Source organism: Thamnophis elegans, chromosome 10 (assembly GCF_009769535.1).
Source record: "Thamnophis elegans isolate rThaEle1 chromosome 10, rThaEle1.pri, whole genome shotgun sequence".
NCBI lineage: Eukaryota > Metazoa > Chordata > Lepidosauria > Squamata > Colubridae > Thamnophis > Thamnophis elegans.
Window position 1 is genome coordinate 68,423,396 of NC_045550.1, and position 26,714 is coordinate 68,450,109.

Consider the following 26,714-nt stretch of genomic DNA (forward strand, 5'->3'; position numbering starts at 1 on the left):
AAGGAATGAAAGAAAAAGGGGGAGGGAAGGAGGAAGAATGGGAGGGAGGGGGGAGAAAAGAAATAAAAGAAGGGAGGGAGGGGGGTAGCAAAGAAGGAAGGGAGGGATGATAGGTAGAAAGAGAGAAGGAAGGGAGGGAGGAAAGGAAGGAAGGAAGGAAAGAAAGAGGGAATATGGGATGGAGGGAGGAAGGAATGAGAAAAGAAGCAAGCAAGTAGGGAGGGAAGGAATGAGAGAAAAAGAGGGAGGGAAGGAAGGCAGGGAGAGAAGAGAGAAAGGAAGGAGGAAATGAAGGGAGGGAAGGAAGGAAGAAAAGAAAGAAGAAAGTAAGTAAGAAGAAAGAAAGGGAGGGAAGGAATGGAAGGAAGGAAGGAATGGAGGGAGGGAAGCAAGGAAGGAAGGAAGCAGAGAGGAAGGAAATGAGAGAGGAAGAGGGAGGGAGGGAAGAAACAAGGGAGGGAGGGAAAAAAGAAAGGAGGAAATGAAGGGAGGGAAGGAAAGAAGCAAGCAAGCAGGGAGAGAGGAAAGAAGAGAGAGGGAGGATGGGAGGGAGAAAGTAAGGGAGGGAGGGAGGGAGAGAGGAAGAAGGAAGGAGAAGAAGGAAATGAGGAAGGGAGGCACAATTTCAGAGCCCGAAGACAAAATCCAGAGAGCAAACCAAGGCTCAGGATCTCCTGCTTGAGCAGGGGGTTGGACTAGAAGGCCTCCAAGGTCCCTTCCAGCTCTGTTCTGATTGATTGACTGATTGGCAGTCCTCACAATTTCCAATCCCTGAATCCCAGCCTGTTTCTAATCGATATACTAAAAATATTAATAATTTTTGAATTAACAATTTAACAGAGTTGGAAGGGGCCTTGGAGGTCTTCTAGTCCAACCCTCTGCCTAGGCAGGAAACCCTATGCAGTTCCAGACAAATGGTTATCCAACATCTTCTTAAAGACTTCCAGTGTTGGGACATTCACAACTTCTGGAGGCAACTTCTGTTCCACTGGTTAATTGTTCTCAGTGTCAGGAAATTTCTCCTCAGTCCTAAATTGCTTCTCTCCTTGATTAGTTTCCACCCATTGCTTCTTGTCCTGCCCTCGGGTGCTTTGGAGAATAGCTTGACTCCCTCTTCTTTAGGGCAGCCCCTGAGATATTGGAACGCTGCTATCATGTCTCCCCTAGTCCTTCTTTTCATTAAACTAGACATACCCAGTTGCTGCAACTGTTCTTCGTATGTTTGAGCCTCCAGTCCCCTAATCCTCTTTCTTGCTTTTCTCTGACCTTTTTCCAAAGTCTCAGCATATCAAAAATATGCCTGAACAGCTGTCAACAACTCTACCTGATGAATCACAGGGTCAGTGGGGACGGGCAGTGGCTTGATCCCCATCCGTATATCCGAGCCGGTGGGCTTAATATGAGTTATTTGTCATTATTACATAGTTCAGTTTGTCTTCCGTTCAATAACTGGGCTTTTCAATTTTATTCCAGGAGCACCAGAGACACTCGGATGACGAGAGCAGAACAGAGAGCAGAATGACACACCTGATGATTGACTGAAGGAATGAGGTATAGGTAATCCTCGACTTACAATTCATTTAGTGACCGTTCAAAGTTACAGCAGCACTGGGGGGAAAGGTGACTTATGACCACTTTTCACAGTTACGACCATCGCAGCATTCCCAAAGTCACGTGATCAAAATTCAGATGCTTGGCTACCGACTCATATTTATGACGGTTGCTGCGTGTCCCTGGATCACGTGATCCCCTTTTGTGACCTTCCGACAAGCAAAGCCATTTGGGAAGACAGATTCACTTAACAACCACTTTGTTAACTTAACTGCAGTGATTCACTTAGCATCCGCGGCAAGAAAGGTCGTGAAATGGGGCGAAATTCACTTAACAACTGTCTCGCTTAAACAAGGGAAATGCTGGTCTCAACGGCGGTCGTAAGTCGAGGACTACCTGTATTCAACTTCCATTTCAAGGGAGGGGACAATATGATTTCCTGGACTGTTTCCTGCTGCAGTTCGGCGGTTCAAATCTCACCAGCTCAAGGTTGACTCGGCCTTCCCTCCTTCCGAGGTCGGTAAAATGAAGACCCAAATTGTTGGGGGTGACTCTGCTGACTCTGTAAACCGCTTAGAGAAGGGCGGTAAAAGCACGATGGAGCAGTATATCAGGCCTGCAGCCATCTTTTCTTTTGGATCTTTGGCCAGCCACACTTTCTATTATTCTACTATGCATTTTCTGTTGTGGGAAAATGGGAGGGGGGATTGTAGGGTGTTAGATGCTATGTAGCCATAACAACATTCTTTCTAGAAAGCCAAGGTCATCCTTTGTCTCTGCACCTGGCTGGAACTGGATGGGGGGAACTGCCAACATGGCAGTGGGAGATTGGCTCATGGGATGGACTTGTGGGTGTGGGGGGCAAGATCTTAAACTTCCAACTAGGAGGGGGAAACCTGGAAGCTTTCAGATTCGGGTTTTCTCAGATGTGCCAACATGGCTCTCTTAATAAATTGGAACTTTGAACAATACTTTGCCTCGGACTCTGATTTACTTTTGGATGCTATTTGGACCCCTGACGTGGTATATAAGTCTAAGTGCTATCGTTATTGCTATCGCCAAGGAGAAGCAGTCCAGCCGTTTCCTTGGCCAGGTGGGCAGGTGAAAAAACACCTCCGCCTCCAGAACATCGTTTTCGATTCCCACAGCACTTACCTTGAGGTCCTTGTTCAGGCCAATGACGCAGGTCGGAGTGAACGCCAAGGACAAGAAGTGGGACAGAGGAAACCAAAACCAGAACTGGGTGAAGACCAGGACGCCAACCACCGAAGGCATGTGTGTGTGGCCGGTCCTTGACTGCAGAGAAATTGTGACGTTGTGGCCACCTGGAGAGGATTCACACAAAGAGAAGGGCTAAGAATTAAGTGGGCTGAAAGAAATCACAACAGTTGAGGCGTTTTTGATAAGAGAACTCTCTGACCGTGTTAACGGATGTTTTTCATAGGCTTGCAGAACCAGACACTCATCAAGAGCCGCGGTGGCGCAGTGGTTAGAGTGCAGTACTGCAGGCCACTTCTGCTGACTGCCAGCAATATGGCAGTTCAAATTTCACCGGGTCAAAGGTGGTTTCTATTTTTCTACTTGCATTTTTTACGTGCTTTCGAACAGCTAGGTTGGCAGAAGCTGGGACAAGTAATGGGAGTTCACTCTGTTACGAGGTGCTAGGGATTTGAACCGCCGAACTTTCTGATCGACAAGCTCAGCATCTTAGCCACTGAGCCACCCAGGTCCCTCTACCTTCAATATACTGTATATACAATATACCTTCCACCTCCAATATACACTACATAAACATAACAATCAATCAATCACACTTGGAATCCTGAATTCAGTTTTGGTCACCATGATGTAGAAAAGATGTGGAGACTCTAGAAAGAGCGCAGAGAAGAGCAACAAAGAGGATTAGGGGACTGGAGACTAAAACACATGAAGAACAGTTGCAGGAACTGGGTATGTCTAGTTTAGTAAAAAGAAGGACCAGGGGAGACATGATAGCAGTCTTCCAATATCTCAGGGGTTGCCACAAAGAAGAGGGAGTCAAACTATTCTCCAAGGCACCTGAGGACAGAAGAAGAAGCAATGGGTGGAAACTAATCAAGGAGAGAAGCAACTTAGAACTGAGGAGAAATTTTCTGACAGTGAGAACAATTAATCAGTGGAACAGAAGTTGCCTCCAGAAGTTGTGGATGCCCCAACACTGGAAGTCTTTAAGAAGATGTTGGATAGCCATTTGTCTGAAACGGTATAGGGTTTCCTGCCTAGGCAGGGGGTTGGACTAGAAGACCTCCAAGGCCCCTTCCAACTCTGTTAAATTGTTAATTCAAAAATTATTAATATTTTTGGTATATCGATTAGAAACAGGCTGGGATTCAGGGATTGGAAATTGTGAGGACTGCCAATCAGTCAATCAATCAGAACAGAGCTGGAAGGGAATTTGGAGATCTTCTAGTCCAACCCCCTGCTCAAGCAGGAGATCCTGAGCCTTGATGGCACAGTGGTTAGAGTGCTGTACTGCAGGCCACTTCTGCTGCCTGCTGGCTGCAGAAGCAACCTGGAACTAAAGAGAAATTTCCCGACAGTGAGAACAATTAATCAGTGGAACAGAAATTGCCTCCAGAAGTTGTGAATGCCCCAACACTGGAAGTCTTTAAGAAGAGGTTGGATAGCCATTTGTCTGAAACGGTATAGGGTTTCCTGCCTAGGCAGGGGGTTGGACTAGAAGACCTCCAAAGTCCCTTCCAACTCTGCTATTGTATTGTAATCCATCCATCCATCATTATGCATATACCAACACATATTATATGACACACACAGCAGGCTTAAGATGTCCAAGATAGAGAACTGATCGACAGTGATTTTGGCTCCAGAGGTTTTGGGAGCTCCATCATTGAAGGGTTTTCTAAGAAGAGACTGGAAAACCATTTGTCTGAAACGGAATAGTGTCTCCTGCTTGGCTGGGGGGGTCCGACTAGAAGACCTCCAAGGTCCCTTCCAATTTGGTTATTCTGTTACAGTTCAATCAACTGCAGATATGTCTACGTAATTTATCACTAAAGTGTGTAGAGATTCTTGGTCATCCAGATCGTGGCTGTCCCAAGTGTTTTTTTTTTTCAGGAGGCAACTGGGCTTCGTTTTTTGTTTTTCTTTTGAAGACATTTTGCTTCTCATCCTAGAAGCTTCTTCAACTCTTGACTGGATGGTGGGGAATGGAAGGATTGATGTTCCTTGCAGACAGCTGGTCATTTGCATCCTTTTTAGAGAGTCGCTGAGGCCACTTGGAAGTTTATTTGTGTCCTCGGGCCACCAATGTAATCTGCAATTTTTCCTCTGGAAATTCATTCCTATTCCCATACTTCTTCAAAGGTAGTTGAACAAATCCGGGATGAAAATTGCAGACTACAAGAACCAGGTGCACCACTCAGGTGACCCTGAGGACACAGATAAAACCTCCAAGTGGCCTCAAGGACCCTCTAAAAGGATGCAAATGACCAGCTGTCTGCAAGGAACATCAATCCTTCCCTTCCCCACCATCCAAATCAGAGCTGAAGAAGCTTCTTGGATGAGAAGCGAAACGTCTTCAAAAGAAAAAAAAAACAGGAAAGTTGAGTTGCCTCCTGAAAAAGCACCTTTGGGTCTATCACTAACGTGTGTCCCAGCCTTCCCTACTACCTGTTGGAAAACTGAGGTAGCCTTGGAAAGGATTGTGGGAATGCAACAGCTGCACTCCTGGAAGAGACCAAACATCTGTCTGGTCCATGAACAGCTAACTCAGATTCCTAAGAATGGGATGATTTGAATCCTATGTATAATTGTTAAGTATTGACCACGTTATACTGGAAAGATTTTCATATGTTAAATGGACTAATGATGTTGTAATGAATAATTGATACATATATGAATTGAAACGTTCGATAACTACTTGGATTAACAATGGGAAACTATTTCTGGAGTTGAATAGGCCACACTATAAGTATTGTATATTCCATGGATGATTAAACATTAGCGGCAACCTGAACACATAACGCTCAATGATAATGATGTATTTAGTTATTTGAATTTGAATTTACTTTATTTGTATGCCGCCCTTTTCCCTGAAAGGGACTCAGGGCGACTCACAATTCATGGGAGGGGAAAAACAAACCAAATTACAAAATATAAAGACCATACACAGTTAAAAAACACAACAATCATACCATTCGGAGTGGGGCTGCAAGTCTTTAGCCCCAGGCCTGTCGGAACAGCCAGGTTTTAAGGGCTTTGCGGAAGGCCTGGAGGGTGGTGAGGGTGCGAATCTCCACGGGGAGTTTGTTCCAGAGGGTCAGAGCAGCCACAGAGAAGGCTCTCCTCCGGGTAGTCGCCAGTCGACACTGGGCGGCGGATGGAATTCGGAGGAGGCCTAATCTGTGGGATCTGATCGGTCTATTGGAGGTGATTGGCAGCAGGCGGTCTCTCAAGTTATGTTTGATGGATAACCAGTGATCTTATTTTTAATTGTAAAAACTGAGGCACAAAAGTTTGTAACCAAACGACATGCTTGATGAAAATGAGGGAAGTTTTTTATATGTGTTGTTTTGTTTTTGTTGGTATATATAAAAAGATTCCTTGGGGGGGGCGGGGGCTCTCCCTCGCAATGACTATTTTAACAGTTCATCTTCAACCACCACCACCCCGCCCTATAAAGACACGTCTTCATTGAAAACATGTGTTTCTCTCTACCGCGTAGGTACGTGTGGGGAAGTAAAAGTCTGTGACACTCATCTGGGAATACGTCTGGTGCGTTGCACAAGGCTTTTCGTCACCTCGGTTTATTCTTTCTTGGAAATAAAAATCATTGTTCCGAACGGTTTTTCCTCCGCCTCCCTCGTGGGCCAACCTCAAACTCTTCCAGCAATCTGACAGAGCCTTTCTAAGAGGCGTGTGTGTGTGTGTGTGTGTGTGTGTGTGTGTGTGTGTCTGTGTGTGTAACTCACTCCACCCTTCAGCCAGGAAGGAGAAGTCTTTGGATCTGCTTCCCCCTTCGGTTTATGGGCTCGATGCATCACCGTCGCGGAATCCATCCTGCCAGATAACCAACCCCGACGACAATAATTTCCTCTCTGGGAAATGCAGAGATGGCAGGGACTTGTCAAGCTGACGCTAGGCAGCGCACGCAAACACATGCGCATGCACGCATGCCGCCCGCTTGAAGCTGAACAGAGAGAGTTGGCCCACAGAAGGAGAAGGAAGGAAGGAAGGGATTGTGCTGGAGGAGGACAGGAACCATCAGCAGATGATCTGGGTGTCTGCGGGACAGAAGCCTGATGTCAGGTTTCCGAAAGATGCCCTAATTGATTCGTGAGCCTCGAGCCAAGTTTCAAAAGAAAACCAGTCATTTATTAGGAGCGCCATTTCGGCAAGGCCTTATTGTACTCCGATCTGAGATTCATTCGAATTATAGCCGAACTTTACCTCTGTTCCTTCCCTTCCCTCAGTCTGTGTCAGAAATCACATTCCCCAATGAGGTGCACCCCTCCCAAGCCTGCTGCAGTCATCTGAAATCCGACTCTAACCGAAAGTATGCGTGGAATGCGCTCCCCCCATTTCCACACCATGGCAACTTTATGAGTTGACATCTGAAATTGACATCAATGGCAACTGAGGCTGAATCCTATAATGACCGGCTAAGGGGACTCCCCAGTTTTTCCGAAAACAAGACCTCCCCGGATAATAAGCCCAATCAGGCTTTTGAGCGCATGCACTAAAATAAGCCCTCCCCTGAAAATAAGCCCTCCCCGAAAATATTGCAACACAGCAGCAGCCATGTGGTGACCACGCTTGCCGCCTACTGCACCTCAAAAATAATAAGACCTCCCCGAAAATAAGGCCAAGTGCTTATTTCGGGGGTCAAAAGAAAATAAGACCCTGTCTTATTTTGGGGGAAACACAACACCGTGTTTCCTCCGAAAATAAGACTGGGTCTTATATTATTCTTTGCTCCAAAAGATGCACCAGGGTTTATTTTCTGGTTAGGTCTAACTTTGGGGGAAATGTGGTACTAAATGCGTCCATCTGGCTGACAATCTTAACTGGGGCTTATTTTTGGGGTAGGGCTTAGATTATAAGCATCCTGGAAAAATCATGATAGGGCTTATTTCCGGGGAAAACAGGTGAGGTATGTTTAGCCTAATGAAGAGAAGCCATCAATCAATGAATCAACCAACCAACCAATGAAGCAGAATAGAGCTGGAAGGGACCTTGAAGGTCTTCTAGTCCAACCCCCTGCTCAAGCAGGTGATCCTGTGCAAGTTGAGTTGCGCGGCTTACGAAACAAACAAAACCTTTAAAAAGTGATGATATTTATGCCGTTACCTTACCAAGCCCATCTAAAATTATATTAAAGTAGCCAAAATATCTTTGCGATCCCCAAGGCAGATCACAACGTCTTAAGCACCACGATTGGAAATTTGAGAGTTGAAAAATTTGACACTCCCTACGTATCCAGTCTCCTTTGGGGGGGAAAAAACCCTCCAGTGTCGAAGCATCCGCAACTTCTGGTGGCAAGCTGTTCCACTGGTTAATTGCCCTCACTGTTAGGAATGTTAATTCAAGGTTGCTTCTCTCCTTGATTAGTTTCCATCCGTTGCTGCTTCTCCTGAACGAACGTTTGTGTTGTAGCCAGCCCAGACGCTAGATCGGCCCCCTGCAAACTCTCGCGTGTTGAGGAGCCCGGTGGAAGTTTCGTGCGCTGTTCACTGAAGCGCCTGGACTCCCAGGGAGGAAGGGAGGGTCTGGGGCTACTAAACAGGCAGCCAAGCTAAGTGCCTGAAGGACCCCATCCTGTCAGCGAGTAGGATTCATTGCTTTGGCAGGCTGTATCTGGCCCAGGGGCCGTATCTTGAGGATCCCTGATTTAGTGCAATATAGAAAATGCAAAAATGCAAAGATTTTTCTGCGGACCACCAAAAATTTTTCACGGGCCACCGCTGGACTAGAAGACCTCCAAGGTCCCTTCCAACCCTATGATTCTATGGGTTCAGGCCGCTTCTATGGGAAAACAAGAATCTATATCTATGTATCTTTCTCTCTGTCTCTATCAGTATCTCTCTCTGTCTGCCTACCTAACTATCTTTCATCTATCTATCATCTATCTATCCATCCATCCATCCATCCAACCTCTCTATGTATGTATGTATGTACCTACATATCTATCTATCTATCTATCTATCTATCTATCTATCTATCTATCTATCATCTATCTCTCTCTCTCTCTCTGTCTCTATCAGTATCTCTCTCTGTCTGCCTATCTATCTATCTTTCATCTATCGATCATCTATCTATCTATCCATCCATCCATCCATCCAACCTCTCTATGTATGTATGTATGTACCTACATATCTATCTATCTATCTATCTATCTATCTATCTATCTATCTATCTATCTATCTCTCTCTCTCTATCAGTATCTCTCTGTCTGCCTATCTATCTATCTTTCATCTATCTTTCATCTATCTATCATCTATCCATCCATCCATCCATCCAACCAACCAACCAACCAACCAACCATGTATGTATGTATGTATGTATGTACCTACATATCTATCTATCTAATCTATCTAATCTATCTAATCTATCTATCTATCTATCTATCTATCTATCTATCTATCTATCTATCTATCTGTCTATCTATATCTATGTATCTCTCTCTCTCTCTCTATCAGTATCTCTGTCTGCCTATCTATCTTTCATCTATCTATCTATCATCCATCCATCCATCCTCTCTATGTATGTATGTACCTATGTACCTATGTGTCTGTCTGTCTGTCTGTCTGTCTGTCTGTCTATCTATCTATCTATCATCTATCTATCTATCTAATCTCTCTATCTAATCTAGCTACTTATATTTCTTGGCAACTAATAGATGTTCTATTGTGCAGCTCTCTAGCATATTTGTTGACTTTCATGTAATGAGTCCTTCAGGCCCCGTGTCATAATTTTTATAATTAATGAACGATGAAGCTCCCTCTGTCTCCTCAATATGCATCCGCTCGTTACATATCCCATAATACTTCCGGGAAGGAAAAAAAATTGCAATGGTTTTGGGTTTTTTTTTGGATCATCTGCCAGGGAACAAATGGAAGATAATGGAATAACCGGAGATGCCCATTTGGCACGTTACTTTGCCATAATGAGCGAAGACGTAAAAAGGCATCAAAGGTGCACGACTGGCATCTCCGCAGAGAAGGGAGAATTGGCATTTATGCCTGTTTGGATGGCATCTGCTGCCTGAAGGGGCTCTTTGGAGCTTCTGCCCCAAAGGGGCTTTCCTTTTTTCAAGAGGCAACTGGTTTTTTCCTTGAAGACGTTTTGCTTCTCATCCCAGAAGCTTCTTCCACTCCGATTTGGATGGCGGGGAAGGGAAGGATTGATACTCCTTGCAGACAGCTGGTCATTTGCATCCTTTTAGAGGGTCGTTGAGGCCACTTGGAGATTTACCTATGTTCTTAGGGTCACCTGAGTGGTGCAAATGGATGTGGAGCCTCTTTGGAACAGCTGAAAGGACTGGAGGTAGATGAGGTCGTTATCATCGTATTGATCATGTCGGTGAGGCTTCACAACCCTTTGCACCACTCCGGTGACCCTGAGGACACAGATAAACCTTCAAGTGGCCTCAATGACTCTCTAAGAGGATGCAAACGACCCCTCTGTGAGCTAAAAGCAGGGGTGGACTGCTACAGGTGTGTCCGGGTTCGGGAGAACCTGTAGCTAACATTATGGCTGGTTTGGAGAACCTCCAAATTCCACCCTGGCTGATCCCACCCATCACGCTCCACCCTTGCATTCCCACCACGCCCCTCCCAGGAGTCTCCATGTGGCCTGTTTTGAATGCGAGGTAAGCAGATGCTCGGGGAGGGGGGAAAACAGGCCTCCCGGAAGGCTTCCGGAGCCAGGGGGAGGTAGTTTTCGCCCTCCCAGAGGGTTGAGGAAAGCCGCCAGAGCCTGGGGAAGGTGAAAATGTCCCACTGTGGTGCAGGAGGCCAACTAGGCCATGCCCACGCCCACCCAGCAACCGAACAGAGAACCCGTTGCTGAAATTTTTGAAGCCCACCCCTAGCTAAGAGAGCTTTCATTCTTAATGTGAGGTCTGCGGCCTTGAAGCCAAGGTGGCACAGTGGTTAAATGCAGCACTGCAGGCTACTTCAGCTGCCTGCAGTTCTGCCGTTCGGCGGTTCAAATCTCACCGGCTCAAGGTTGACTCAGCCTTCCATCCTTCCAAGGTGGGTAAAATGAGGACCCGGATTGTTGTTGGGGGAAATATGCTGACACTGTAAACCGCTTAGAGGGGGCTGAAAGCCCTATGAAGCGGTATATAAGTCTAACTGCTATTGCTATTGCTATCTTTTATTTCGGGTCTTTGGCCTGCCACACTTTCTATTATTCTGCTATGCATTTTCTATGGTGGGAAAATGAGAGGGGGGATTGTACAGAGTTAGATGATACGTAGCCATAACAACATTCTTTCTAGAAAGCCAAGGTCATTATCCTTTGTCTTTGCACCTCTGCTCCTGACCAGAACTGGATGGGTGGAACTGCCAGTATGGGGGTGGGAGATTGGATCACAGCATGGACTGGTGGGTGGGGGAGGAAAGATCTTGAACTTTCACCTGGGTGGGGAAAACCGGGAAGCTTTCCGATTGGGGTTTTCCCAGATGTGCCAACATGGCTCTCTTCATCAATTGGAACTTTGAGGAACCCTTTGCCTCGGACTCTGATTTAATTTTGGATGCTATTTGGGACCCTGACACTAATAGTAATGATAATGCAGCCTTAGCAAGTGGTTTGACAGTGGGGAGGGAATTATTTCTTCAGCAAATCTGGGCCAGGAACAATTAAGAAAGTCAAATGAAAAACAGACCACCACACCTCAAGAGGAGTCACTTCAAGACGATGGCAGAAGAGAACTTTAGCTCAGGGTTGAACTGTGGGGTCATTGGTGCTCTCTGCGCTTGGTTGTTTTCTTGAGGAGGTTTCACTACCACACTAGGTAACATCATCAGTGAGAAAGGGAGAGGGGTTTGCAGAGAGGCAGAGGAGGTGGAGGAAGGAGGACTCTGATTTACTTTTGGATGCTAACCCTGACATTAACCCGAATCTCCCTTAAAATACTTCACCAGCTACCCCGACCTTCGGGGTGGTGTCTGGACAGATACAAGGGTTAGGGCTAGATACAAGGTCTCCTGCCTTGGGGAAGGGGTTGGACTAGAAGGCCTCCCAGGTCCCACCCAACTCTGTTATTCTGTTAATCAAGGAGAGAAGCAACTTAGAGAAGACAAGAACTCAGAGTCTTCTGTTTCCTTAACCGTTACAGCAAATTGACTCTAAATAAATAATTCATTAATACAGTTAATAACAAGGCGGTGTTTTGAATAAAAATGCCACAGCACATAGCCCCATTCTGAAGAAGCACCCACACGGCAATAGGCAAACAACAAATTTAAACAGAGAAGTGGGAGCCAGACAAACAAGTTAAAGAGTCTGGATAAAGAAACCTTTGCCGAAGCTGGAATTATCCTGCTTATCTCCTGGACTATCCTCTCACCTTGGTATTATCATGATGATTATCATTGTTCTGTAGCTTTGCCCGTACGCTGAGAGTTTCTCCATTGGAGAGAAATTCCTTGTGTATCTAATCACACTTGGCCCAATAAACTGTTCTCTTCTCTTCTGGATTCTCTATTCCGTTCTATCCTGTCCCTAATTTTTCATTCCATTACCTTATCCTATCTTATCTTATCCTATTCCTTATTCTGTCCTGTCCTATTTGTTTTATTTCTATTCTATTCTATTTCTATTCTATTTATTTCTATTTATTTGACTCCCTCTTCTTTGTGGCAACCCCTGAGATATTGGATATCATGTCTCCCCTGGTCCTTCTCTTCACTAGACTAGCCATGCCCAGTTCCTGCAACCGTTCCTCATATGTTTGAGCCTCCAGTCCCCTCATCCTCTTTCTTGCTCTTCTCTGCACTCTTTCCAGGGTCTCCACATCTTTTCTACATCGTGGCGACCAAAACTGGATGCAAATATTCCAAGTGTGGCCTTACCAAGGACTTATAAAGTGGGATTAACACTTCACGTGATCTTGATTCTATCCCTGTTTATGTAATCAACAGTTTCAGTATCGGAACACAAATTAGTTACCTGCATCCAAAATGCCCTGAGCCAGGATCGCTCCAAACTTAGCCATGACGTCGTCGTGTTTATCGTTGATGACCTTGGAGTAAAGTTGCCTGAACTGGCTGACCTGGAAGAGAAAGATAAAAAGAAAAAAAAATGATTAAAGATTTTTTAAAAAAGGGTTCAGTGGAGTCCACTAAAAGTGAAATGCATAAACTGAATGTATGAATATATATATATGAATAAATAAAGCAGCTGCATAAATTGAATACACAAATAAACAAACTCTAGATTATAGATAGACCTGGACATACAACCATTTCATTTAGCGACCGTTCAAAGTTACAACAGCAATGAGAAATACTGTCAGGCCTACAGCCATCTTTCCTTTTGGATCTTTGGCCTGCCACACTTTCTATTATTCTGCTATGCCTTTTCTATGGTGGGAAAATGGGAAGGGGGATTGTACGGCGTTAGATGCTATGTAGCCATAACAACATTCTTTCTAGAAAGAAAAGGTCATCCTTTGTCTCTGCACCTCTGCACCTGACCAGAACTGGATGGGTGGAAGCTGCCAGCATGGCAGTGGGAGATTGGGATGGACTGGTAGGTGGGAGAGGAAAGATCTTGAACTTTCAACTATGTAGGGAAAACCGGGAAGCTTTCAGATTCGGATTTTCCCAGATGTGCCAACATGGCTCTCTTCATCAATTGGAACTTTGGGGAATCCTTTGCCTCGGACTCTGATTTAATTTTGGATGCTATTAGGAACCCTGACATTAACATGAATCTCCCTTAAAATACTTCACCAGCTATCCCGACCTTTGGGGTGCTGTCTGGACAGATACAAGGGTTAGGGTTAGATACAAGGTCTCCTGCCTTGGGGAAGGGGTTGGACTAGAAGGCCTCCAAGGTCCCACCCAACTCTGTTATTCTGTTAATCAAGGAGAGAAGCAACTTAGAGAAGACAAGAACTCAGAGTCTTCTGTTTCCTTAACCGCTACAGCAAATTGACTCTAAATAAATAATTCATTAATACAGTTAATAACAAGGCGGTGTTTTGAATAAAATTATTCTGTTAAACAAGGAGAGAAGCAACCTAGAATTAAGGAGAAACTTCCTAACAGTGGGGACAATTAACCAGCGGAACAGCTTGCCACCAGGAGTTGTGGGTGCTCCCTCACTCTTTTTAAGAAGAGACTGGACAGCCAGTTGTCTGAAATGGTATCGGATCCCCTGTTTGAGCAGGGGGCCTGGACTAGAAGACCTCTAAGGTCCCTTCCAGCTCCATTCGGATCATTTCCGATGGGTTGACGTCCTACGGATGAAGAATCGGAGGATGCGTTTAGCTCAAGCTTTTTTCTCAGCCAAAAACATTCCCGACAAAGTTTCTCTCCCCCCACCCGCCGTTCGTCGAAAGATGGAAACCTTCTGGCTAACAACTGGGGCGGTGCCGCCATCTCATTCCTGCGGTTGTGAGGACTTGTGGGTTCAAGCTATTTACGAGTCCTTGGCAGTTCCTATAAACTCGGGAAATGACAGTGGAGGGGAGGGGAAAAAAAAAACGCTAGCCAAACGGGCCAGGATCCGCTATTCACACAATAATTAAATGGATGATGAAAGATGAAGCTTGGAGGCACTTCGCAGGATCTGATAAGTTTCACGCTGGCGGCGGCAGTCTGGCAGGTCCTCCACGTATGGCGACGGGGCAAAGGGAGTTTGGGTGGCCGATTTAGGACCACCGTTGAGGCTGGAGTGATTCATCGGCCTGCTCCCCTACTGGGAGGTAAGAGATACCAAATTAAAACCCCAGAACCCCCTTAACTTCCGAAGTAAAAGAATTCTTAGTTTCCTGTTGTGGCCCACCGGTAAAGATGACATATATTTATATAATCAGGGGTGAGTTCCTGAACTGGTTAGTACTGGTTCGCTGCGCGCACACTTTGCATTTGGCCCAACCAGTAGTAGCAGCGGCGGGAGGCCAGCTGGGAAATTCTGAGGCTTTCTGGGAGCCTGGGGAGGGTGAAAACAGCTTCCCTCCCCGTTGGAGGCTTCAGGAGCTTCCCTGAAGCCTCCGGAGTGCAAAAAAACAGCCCTATGGGCAAACCGGAAGTTCAGAAATGGACTTCCGGTTATGCCCGTAAGGCCGCTTTTCGCCCTAGAATGCCGCTGAAGCCTGGGGAGGGCAAAAATAGTGCGCCAAAAACAGGGGGAGCACTGGCCGTGCACGCATGTGCCCTAGGGTAGCGCGCACGGCATTATGGGTGTGGGCACGCCAGCGCACGATCCGCCTGCGCTCCCCCCGCTTCTGGCACGCGATCCCAAAAAAAAGGTTAGCCATCACGGCCCTACATCATTTCAGAGAAATGGCCGTCCAGTCTCTTCTTAAGAACTTCCAGTGATGGAGTTCCGACTTCTTGATTGACCTTGAAAAAAATAAATAAACCGGAGACCAGTCGAGAATTCCAGAGGTCCAGCCTAGACTGATATTACAATGCAATAGTAGAGTTGGAAGGGACCTTGGAGGTCTTCTAGTCCAACCCCCTGCCTAGGCAGGAAACCCTATACCGTTCCAGACAAATGGCTATCCAACATCTTCTTAAAGACTTCCAGTGTTGGGGCATTCACAACTTCTGGAGGCAACTTCTGTTCCACTGATTAATTGTTCTCAATGTTAGGAAATTTCTCATTATTTCTAGGTTTGATCTCCATCACTCCTTCCTTCCTTCCTTCCTTCCTTCCTTCCTTCCTTCCTTCCTTCCTTCCTTCCTTCCCTCCCTCCCTCCCTCCCTCCCTCCCTCCCTCCCTCTCTCTTTTAAACTTCTAGTTTGAAAGGAAACTCATTTGTCAGAATAGACCTGGAGCATTCACAACTTCTGGAGGCAACTTCTGTTCCACTGATTAATTCTTCTGACTGTCAGGAAATTTCCCCCTTAGTTCTAGGTTGCTTCTCTCCTGGATTAGTTTCCACCCATTGCTTCTTGTTCTACCCTCAGGTGCCTTGGAGAATAGCTTGACTCCCTCTTCTTTGTGGCAGCTCTGAGATATTGGAAGACTCCTATCATGTCTCCCCTAGTCCTTCTTTCTATTAAACTAGACATACAACCCCTGCCTAGGCAGGAAACCCTATACCGTTCCAGACAAATGGCTATCCAACATCTTCCTAAAGACTCCCAGTGTTGGGGCATTCACAACTTCTGGAGGCAACCTCTGTTCTACTGATTGTTATGATTGATATGCCCAAAACCATCTCAAGACAGAGTAGAGAACCAAAGCAAGGCCGTCATTCCACCGGGACAGCTTAGCAGGGATGCCACTAGCCCAACAAGGCTGACTTCAGATGGACTTCGCCTTCACTGCAACCAACGTGTTCTTCTTTTAATGCATCAAATACGAGAGGTTTTTAACTTTGAAGAGCAAGCTACCGCGGTCAATTGTGAATGAAAGGAAAATCTCTTTTCTTTCTCTTGCCATTCCAGACATTCTTCCTTTGTGGGTTGAAGTGTGGCTCCTTCCATGTTGAGGTGGGGCACGGGCCGAGCTATAAAGGGATGGATGTTATTTTGGGAGCAAGGATTTCAAACCAAGAAGGTTCGGCGTCCTCTCCAGGCCTCCTTTGAAGTTTTCCAGCCTCCGAAAAGGCCCAGGGGATTTATTAAGCATCCCGATAAATTTATATTGATTTTCATCTTTTTTTTGGGTGGGGGGGGGGGGCTGCCTGTTTATTTCCCGTAAAATGTGACGGGCCCTGGCACGCATTGTAGCGTTTGAAAACTACAGGGCTAGAAAATATTCTCGGCTCTAAAACTGTGGCAGCTGAAAGTAAGCCCCAACTTAAGGCAGAATAGAATGAACAGAGTTGGAAGGGACACCCAGAGGTCTCCTAGCCCAACCCCGATTGAGAGAGAAATGCCCAGGGCAAGATGAAAACCAGGCTGGTGATTTATTTGGCTTCCTTGAAAGCTTTTTTTTTTTTTTTAACCATCTGAAGAGACAAAACCGGGCAGAACAAATAAACTCTTTAAGTGCCACCCATTCTGGATGATCTAGAATGCTAAGGCCGGTTGGTTTTTGGATGGGAGACCACCAAGAGAAGCTGAGGATTAGAGGTAGTCCCTGACTTACGACCACAATCCACTGCTAAGCGAGACAATTCTTAAAGAGAGTTTTACCTCGTTTTACGACCCCCTGTTCAGTGAATCACCACAGTTGTTAAGTGAATTGTGCAATCAAATCATTAAGCAAATCTGGCTTCACTTGTTTCAGTGCTGTTGTAACTTCAAACAGTCACTAAAAGAATGACAACTTGTATCAGCTAGAAAGAATATTTCTATTTCTGTCTGCCTGTTTTCCTTTATTAGTTTTTTTCAATCCTGTTTCAACTCTTACCTTCCCAGAGTTATGTATACGACACGGGCAGCCATATTAGTTTATTTTCTATTTATATCCTGTTTTACTTATTTTTATGAATAACTCAAGGTGGTGAACACACAGAATACTCCTTCCTTCTCCTATTCCCCCTCCCTCCCCGTAACAACAACACCTGTGAGGTGGCTCTGGTTGGGAGGGAAGGACTCACCTGAAGTCACCAGCCAGCTTTCCTGCCTAAGGTGGGACTAGAACTCACCGTCTCCTGGTGATTGGCCCAAAGTCACCTAGCCAGATTTCACATCTAAGGTGGAACTAGAACTCAGCATCACCTGGTGATTGGCCCAAACTCACCCAGCTGGCTTTCCTGCCTAAGGTGGGACTAGAACTCACTGTCTCCTGGTGATTGGCCCAAAGTCACCTAGCCAGATTTCACATCTAAGGTGGAACTAGAACTCAGCATCACCTGGTGATTGGCCCAAACTCACCCAGCTGGCTTTCCGGCCTAAGGTGGGACTAGAACTCACAGTCTCCTGGTGATTGGCCCAAAGTCACCTAGCCAGATTTCACATCTAAGGTGGAACTAGAACTCAGCATCACCTGGTGATTGGCCCAAAGTCACCCAGCCGGCTTTCATCCCTAACGTAGGACTAGAACTCACCGTCTCCTGGTGATTGGCCCAGAGTCACCCAACCAGCTTTCGTGCCTAAGGTGGGACTAGAACTCATCGTTTCCTGGCTTTTAGCCTGGTGTTAAAAGACCAAACTGGTTCTCTAATAATTTAGTTGAATAAATATATTAAATAAAAAAGTAAATTTAAAAAATCCAGAAAGGAGAAGCAATGGGAGACCCCTGCAGTCAAGATAACAGAAGGGCCACCTTCACGAAATGCCTACGGTTGAACTCAAAAGGGACTTTATCTTCCCTTAAAAAATAAGACAGAGAAGGATTAAAATTCTCCCACCAACTATATCAAAATAACCAAGTGGGACTCCTGTTGTTTCAGAATACTAAAAGTGTCTTCTTTTCTGCAATTTGCTAGGTGCATTAAAAAAAAAAAAAAAAACAGAACATTTAACTGGAACTTGAAAAGTAACAATCTTTCTCAACTTGATGCCATCCAGGAAGTGTGAACCACAATTTCCATCAGCCTATTAACAACTTTTCTGGTTGTGGCTGTGCTTTTTTTTTTAATTGGCTGGGACGACGACTCTCTCTGAAGTAAAATCCAAAAGATTTTCTTGGAATAACCAGCTTTTTAAAAAAATTATTTACTAGCTGATGACCTGGCCTTCCCCGGGGGTATTTACTTATCCTAATCCATACATTTGTCCTCAAAACTAATCCCAGACCAAACGTAATTTGTAATGTTAGATTTTCCCCTTTACCAGAGCGAGCCCCCTTGTGGAGTACTGTGAAGCTGTTACCACGGCAATTCCACTGGGCTGTACAGTAGAAGCCATTTTACGGCAGTTCGGTAGAAGCCATTTTAAGGCACAACAGGCTGTATCTTAAGAGAACACACACCCCAAGGGGTGTTAGGGGTTTAACCCCCACAGTATTTGTTTCCAGAGAGTAAATCATCTGTGTACCAAGTTTGGTTGAAATTGCTCAAGGCGTTCCAGAGTTATGCTGGAACATACATACATACACAGAGAACCATTTTTATAGTAGAACCCATTTGTACAGTAGAAGCCATTTTACAGTAGTACAGTAGAAGCCATTTAAGGGACAACAGGCTGTATCTTAACAGAACCACACACACCGAGGGGTGTTAGGGGTGTCTTAACCCTCACAGTATTTGTTTCTAGAGAGTAAGTTATCTGTGTGCCAAGTTTGGTTGAAATTGCTCAAGGCGTTCCAAAGTTATGCTAGAACGAACACACACACACACACACACACACATACACACACAGAGATATTCCTTCCTTGTAACAACAACTTATGAAATTTGGAGTGAAAAATCTGGAAACTTTATATAGCTCCGTGATTTGCCACAAACAGGGCAAATCTGAAGTTGTGAGTTCAACTCAGAGCAGTCCAGGGTGTCCATTACCCACACTAGGCAACATCATCAGTGCTAGAAGGGAGAAGAAGCAGGAGGACAAGGACTGGGGGCTCCTTGGTGCTCTCCGAGTTCGTTTGTCTTCTTGCAGACATTTCATTACCCAAATATGTAACATCATCAGTGGGAGGAGGACAACTGGGAACTCCTTGGTGCTCTCCGAGCTTGGTTGTTTTCTTGCAGACATTTCATTACCCAAATATCATCAGTGTTAGAAGGTGGGAAGGGGGGGGGGGTTGCTCTCTGTTTATATACCCTCCCTTCTAGCACTGATGATGTCACCACAGCTGACTGGGGAATTGTGGGAGTTGAAGTCCACACATCTGGGAAGTTCCTGAGGTGGAGGAAACCCTGAGCTAAACCATAAGGAAAATACGCCGCATCTACTCCAAGACTCTCGTGCTAACCAGGGCCAGGAGGTTTATTTTCCTTTCGCAGCCTTGTTAAAAAGAAGAAAAAAAATCCCATTTTTTTTAAAAAAAAAACACCATCATTTGTCTTATTCTGCTTATCCAGCTGCTTGATCGGCCGTTCTGGCTTTGGAGAAATATTTAAGAAACGGAGTGACTTTCAGGTGTGGAGTGATTTCCACGGGTCTTTTACAAACAGAGTTGGCAGCTGCCACGGCTCAAAGAGAGCCACCGAAGGGAGTTTATTTCAAAATAAATAAATAAATGGAAATTGTATGACTTGGTGCAGGGCAGCTGCGGAGCCTCTCAAAAGGCCGGCCTTGATTTGAAGCACAAGGAGCAGTGTGAAATTAAGCGATAATTCAAAAGACGTGGGTGTCGAGACGTTGGCGCTGTCTAAAATCAAAGATCACAAAATACACAGGTCTGAAATGGGAAAGAGAAGAGCTGGGGCAAAAGAAAGCCAAGATAGCTCCAGGAGTCGTAGGCGCCATTGCACATCTGGAGCACCCGTTGGAAACCACGAGTCATGGTGGCGCAGTGGTTAGAATGCAGCACTGCAAGCTGATTCTGCCCCACTGCCAGCAGTTCGATCTGCATCGGCTCGAGGTTGACTCAGCCTTCCGTCCTTCCGAGGTCGGTAAAATGAGGACCCAGATTGTTGGGGGACAAGAGGCCGAGTCTGTAAACTGCTTAGAGAGGGCTGTAAAGGACTGTAAGGTGGTATATAAGTCTATAGCAATAGCAATAGCAGTTAGACTTATATACCGCTTCATAGGGCTTTCAGCCCTCTAAGCAGTTTACAGAGTCAGCATATTGCCCCCAACAACAATCCGGGTCCTCATTTTACCCACCTCGGAAGGATGGAAGGCTGAGTCAACCTTGAGCCGGTGAGATTTGAACAGCCGAACTGCAGAACTGCAGTCAGCTGAAGTAGCCTGCAGTGCTGCATTTAACCACTGCGCCACCTTGGCTCTCTAGTCTAAGTGCTATTTCCCTTCCTTCCTTTCTCTTTTCTTTCTTTCTTTTTCCTTCCTTCTTTCTTTCCGTCCATCCCTCCTATGGTGGCACAACGATTAGAATGCAGTATTACAGGCTGACTCTGCCCACTGCCAGCAGTTTGATACTGACCAGGTGAAGGTTGACTCAGCCTTCCGTCCTTCCGAGGTCGGTAAAATGAGGGCCCAGATTGTTGGGGGTAATATGCGGAGTCTGTGAACTGCTTAGAGAAGGCCGTAAAGCATTATGAAGCAGTATGAAAGTCTAACTGCTATTGCCTTTCCTTCCTTCCTTTCTTTCTTCTTCTTTCCTTCTTTTTCTTTCTTTCTCTTTCTCTCTCCTTCCTTCCTTCTTTCTTTCCCTCCCACCCACCCATGGTGGTGCAGTGATTAGAATGCAGTATTACTGGCTGACTCTGCCCACTGTCAGCAGTTTGATACTGACCAGTTGAAGGTTGACTCAGCCTTCTGAGGTCGGTAAAATGAGGACTCAGATTGTTGGGGGCAAGAGGCTGACTCTATAAACCGCTTAGAGAGGGGCTATAAAAGTACTATGAAGTGGTATATAGCTCTAAGTGCTATTACCCTTCATTCCTCCTTTCTTTCTTTTTCCTCTTCCCTCTTCCTTTTTCTTTCTCTCTCTCTCTCCTTCCTTCCTTCCTTCCCCGCCTCCCTCCCATGGTGGTGCAGTGATTAGAATTCAATATTACAGGCTGACTCTGCCTACTGCCAGCAGTTCGAAACCGACCAGCTGAAGTTTTATTCATCCTTCCGTCCTTCTGAGGTTGGTAAAATGAAGACCCAGATTGTTGGGGGTAAGAGGCTGACTCTGTAAACCGCTTAGAGAGGGGCTGTAAAACTCTGTGAAGCGGCATATAATTCTGGTGCTAACGGCGCTGAAAAACTCCCCACCAGTCATTTGCAAAAGGCAGCCTCATTCAGAACAGCTTACATCCTTGCGAGGAGACATTTCACATAATCAAACAACCATTTCTGCCTATCCTGAATCCTTGGTCAAATTGGGGGAGCCAAGCCCAGTCTAAACATCTGGCTGACTACGCAACGAATCATAATAATCACCATCAGCGTTGACCAAAATCCCTAGCAGTCAATTGCAAAAGGTGGCTTGACTGACTCAGAACAGCTTACATCCTGTGACAGTATCTGTAACGGCATCGAATATCCGTATCTGCCTATCCGAGGTCCTTGGGATGGACTCCGATGGAGGATAAACATGCCATATCCAGTCTAAACATCTCCTGATTATAATAATTTATCAAACTTGTGTCTTTTTTTAAAAAAAATCCAACACGTTTCCTGCAGAGACTCCAGTATAATCCCACGAAAAAGGAAATCAAGAGGATTTTGAGCAATGTTGTCTGAACGCTAGGCAGCCATCGGGGAGGACCCAGACAGGCAGATTCCTTCTTGTCAGGTACCGTATTTTTGGGAGTATAAGACACACCTTTTCCCTCCCTAAAAGAGTGTGGAAATGTTGGTGCGTCTTATACACTGAATACAGCAATTTTTGCCTTCCCTCAGCCCCCAGCAGCTCTGGGGCAAGGCAAAAGTGCCCCCAAGGCAAAAATGGGGGTGTTTTTGCCTTGCCCCATCCCTGCTGCTTGGGGCTCAGGGAGGTAAAAACTTTTCTTTCTTACTTACCTCTTCAAAATCGTGGTGCGTCTTATACGCCGGTGTGTCTTCTAGTCCGAAAAATACGGTAATGAGGTTTTAATAGCTGCCAACTGATGTAAGGTTGCAGACTGTAATCTGATGCAATGTAGGGTCTATATATATATGGGTGGCCATTAGAGGGTGTTTCTCTCCCTCGTCATGTATCTCATTTCTCTCCTTGTGTCTGTAGCTGAGTGGTAAGGGATTTTTTTTTATTAATTATTTTAATTTTATCAATTTCATATATACATTCACAATTATATGATCTCATAACTGTTATTAATAATATGTATTTATAACAATTTTTCCCTACTGTTGACAATATACTTGAAGATTGCTTTTTTAACATCCCATAGATCCATCTTATCTTACAACGGTCCTACTTCTTCTTCCCTCCCTCCCTCTTTCCTTCCCTCGTTTCTTCTCTCCTACTCCCCTTCCTTCCCTCCCTCCTTCCCCTTCCCTCCTTCTCTCCTTTCTTTTCTCCTTCTCTCCTTCCTTTTCCCCTTCCTTTCCTCCTTCCTTCCCCCCTTCCTTCTCTCCTACATTCCCTCCTTCCTTCCCTCCTTTCTTCTCTCCTTCCTTTCCTCCTTGCTTCCCTCCCTCCTTCCTACCCCCCTTTCTTCTCTCCTTCCTTCCTTCTTCCTCTCCTTTCCCTTCTCTCCTTTCCCTTCTCTCCTTCCCCTGAGTGGTAAGGGATTTATCTACCATGTTGCTCTTCTCTGCACTTTTTCCAAGGTCTCAGCATCTTTTTTTGACTTTGCCACATCTTAAGGAATCCAGTGAAGCTAAAGAACATCACCAAGGACTCAGCTTCTTAAGATTATTTCCTCCTTATTTTTTTATTTTTTTTAAAGTTTGTCGATGAATATATCTGAAACTCTTAAGATCACAACATCTGCGGAAATGTCAAAAGCCTAGAGGAGATGCTGAACAGGCCTTCGCATTTTGAGGGCAAAGCTACACAATTCCGGCCATTTCTCTTCGCTTTGTCTTATCGATTGATTACGCAAACTAGTAGGAAAAAATGCCTAACTAGAGATGTGACTAAGCTTCCGTATAGATAAGGTTTGGGTTTTGTAAGGACTTTCTCCTTAAATAGTATTTTTTGACTCATGCAGTTTCCGTTTCCGGTACTGATAGTAGGGGATATATGGAATTTAGGGTTAAGTTGTGGGATCCTTTGTGGTCTCTGGGCTTGGTGGTTTGAGACGTTTCATTACCCAAACTTGGTAAAAAGAGCAAAATAAGAGCAAGCCCTACTCTTTTCTAGCACTGATGATGTTACCTAGTTTGGTCATGAAATGGCACCAAAGATTTGATTGATTTAATTTGATTTTATTACATTTATATGCCGCCCTTTTCCCCCGAAGGGGACTCAGGGCGGCTCACAATTCAAATCGGGGAAGGGGGGTACAGACAGAAAATAAAAGACGAAACATAACAATACATAATTTAAAAACACACAACAGTCATACCATTCGAGACGGGGGCAACAGCTCTTTAGCCCCAGGACTCTCGGAACAGCCAGGTTTTAAGGGCTTTGCGGAAGGCCTGGAGGGTGGTGAGGGTTCAAATCTCTACAGGGAGTTCGTTCCAGAGGGTCGGAGCAGCCACAGAGAAGGCCCTCCTCCGGGTAGTCACCAGTCGACACTGGCCGGCAGATGGAATTCGGAGGAAGCCTAGTCTGTGGAATCTAATCGGTCTAGTGGAGGTGATTGGCAGCAGGCGGTCTCTCTAGTACCCAGGTCCAATACCATGAAGGAAAGAAAACAACTGAACTCAGAGAGTAGCAAGGACCCCACAGTCCTCCTCCTCCTCCTCTCCACAAACCCCTCTTCCTTCTAGAACTGATGGTATTCCCTAGTTGGGTCATGAAACGTCTTCAAGAAAACCAACCACGATCATAGAGGTGTTGTGCTCCGCCTACGGCCTGCAAAGCTGGCGGGAGAGGCAGACAGTTGGAGATTGGGGAAGAACATGGGCCAGTCCTGGAGTCTGGGGAAGGCTTGGACGAGGGCTCTGCGTTGGAGACAGAGAGGGGGCCAGGGCCATCTGGGAGTTATGTGCTGCCTCCGAAGCCTCCAGAGTCGGACATCAGCAAGGCAGAGGAACAGGGGGAGCCTATTCCCAGTATGCGCATGCGCAGAGCTGCCAGAAGGCAAGAACAGTTAAAGTCAAAAGGGACGACTCGGGAGTAAGGCTTGGAGGTGATTCGCCTCTCCCGGAGCAGGGCCTTCTCTGTGGCTGCTCCGGCCCTTTGTGTTGTAATATAATTCCTTGTGTAGGTGTGTGTCCCCCATGGCCCAGTTCGTATCAGGGCATGCAGAGTCACGCTGAACCACACAGGAGAAAACAAACTCCTAAAACTCCATAACATCCTGATAGTGCATAACATAACATCCTGAGATGTGCCCTACCATTGACGCCCAGGATTTGACCATATATAGACTGAGCAGTAGATTAGAAATGGTACTTTTACAGGCTGTTTTTAACCACATGCTATTGCTCCTCCTGCCTTTGTCCTATCTCAATAAAAGGGGCTCTCAGACCCCCAATCTGGGTCGTCGCTCCATCCCGAGAAAGGTTGTGTCCTGTCTTTTCTCAACATCGGCCTCATGGGCGAACCACGGGAACGTTACACCTTTGGAACGATCTCCCACCACCCTTCAGGCTTTCCGCACAGCCGTCAAGACCTGGCTGTTCCGGCAGGCCTGGGGCTGATGAGTTCCCAGCCCCACTCGAACGGTTGCGGCTGTTGAGATGTTTTAATTTGCCTTTGTACTTGTTGTCTTGTTTTGTCTTTTTTGTATTGCCCCCTTTTCCTATTGGTGTGTCAGCCGCCCTGAGTCCCTTTGGGAATAGGGCGGCATACAAGTTTAATAAACCTAACCATACCATATGACATAGAGGAGGAGCAAAGGCACGTGAGCCTTTGCGGAAAGCAACTTGGTTCAAGCTGGTCAGTTTAAATTCTAAAGCTCCGTGTGGTCTTGCAAGCTAATTGGCAACTAGGTCTTTGGCAGCGTTTCAAGGGAGATAAAGGTGGGTGCTTATCAGCCTTATCCCGAAAGACTTTGGCAGACTTCTGTCGGACTCTTTACAAACTGTTTGTGACTCTTTATGGGCTGTAAATGAACAAAATTCACAGCTTTTGAAATAAAAAGAGGGTTTTGGGGACTAAGTGTGTGCTTTTTACTGTATCAGGAAGCCTAGGTCAGAACAAGAGTATCCCACAGACTCCTCCTCCTCTCCACAAATCCCATTCTCTTCTAGCACTGATGAGGTTACCTAGTTTGGTCATGAAAGGTCTCCAAGAAAACCCCTGAGCTCAGAGAGCACCAAGGACCCCACAGTTCTCCTCCTCTCCCTTCTAGCACTGATGTTATTCCCTGGTTGGTTTATGAAAGATCTGCAAGAAAACCAACCACCAAGGACCTCACAGTCTTTCTCCTCCTCTCCACAACCCACATTCTCTTCTAGCACTGATGAGGTTACCTAGTTTGGTCATGAAAGGTCTCCAAGACACCCACCCAGCTGGGAGAGCACCGAGCACCTCTGTTTTCTGTATTATACAATCCCCTTCACCCCAGAGAACATTGCAAAGGTGGAGACCCAAAATCCCCCCCACCCCCGCTGCAAAATACCCATTTTTGACCCTCTGCAGACTACACTGTGGGGCTTCTAACATCTTGTTCCACGCAGTTGAACAGTTCTGCCCTTAAATATAACACAGGAACAGCTGCAGGAAACTGAGGAAGCTGTGTTCCCCTGGAAGGAGGGCTTGCAAATTCTCAATTAAGTGTAACTTGCAGGGGAAGAGAAGATTGACGATGTTATAACCAATCTGTCAACGAAGGACAGTATACACACCAGAGAGCGGGAAGACCTGCCAAGAAGATTCACATTAAGCTTCTTGTTTAACGTGTCTGTGTAAATCAGTAAACTCAAAAATTTGGAAATTCTCGGACGGCTTGTGCTTCGAACCTTAACATCCACCACCAGGAGCCAAGGGCTGCATTGAGGGGGGGGAATATCTTTGACACTGCCGCATCAAACTTAAAACAAGAAATCTTTCCCAGGAAAATCAACTTTTGGTTCAGGGGTGTGTGCAATCTTGGGCAACTTGAAGACCCGTGGACTTCAACGCCCAGAATTCCCCAGCCAGCCATGCTTTCCTTGTAGATGTTCCATGCTGGCTGGAGAATTCTGGGCGTTGAAGTCCACGGGTCTTAAAGTGGTCAAGATTGGATGACCCACCCTTAAAGCTACTAAGACCAAGAGTTTCCAAACTTTATAATTTAAGAACTTGTGCATTTCAACCAGTGGTGGGTTTCAAAAATTGTTCGAACCCACTCTGTGGGTGTGGCCTCCTTTGTGGGAGTGGCTTGCTGCCCATGTGACTGGATGGGGGTGGCTTGCCGCCCATGTGACCGGATGGGAGTGGCTTGCCGCCCATGTGACCGGATATGAAGATGCCGACGACACTTGTCA

At 45.8% G+C, this 26,714-nt stretch overlaps 1 protein-coding gene across 1 annotated transcript in view; it reads right to left on the reverse strand.

Annotated features, from left to right (window-relative positions):
* The window catches only part of LOC116514058 (26S proteasome non-ATPase regulatory subunit 1-like), a 50,776-nt gene that overhangs the window by 9,466 nt on the left and 14,596 nt on the right, over positions 1-26,714 (reverse strand). Inside the window, exons 3-4 of the mRNA XM_032225489.1 lie at positions 12,730-12,832; positions 2,707-2,876 (exon numbers count right to left, since the gene is read on the reverse strand). Coding sequence (XP_032081380.1) covers positions 2,707-2,876; positions 12,730-12,832 — 273 coding nt within the window. The remainder of the gene's footprint in view (positions 1-2,706; positions 2,877-12,729; positions 12,833-26,714) is intronic.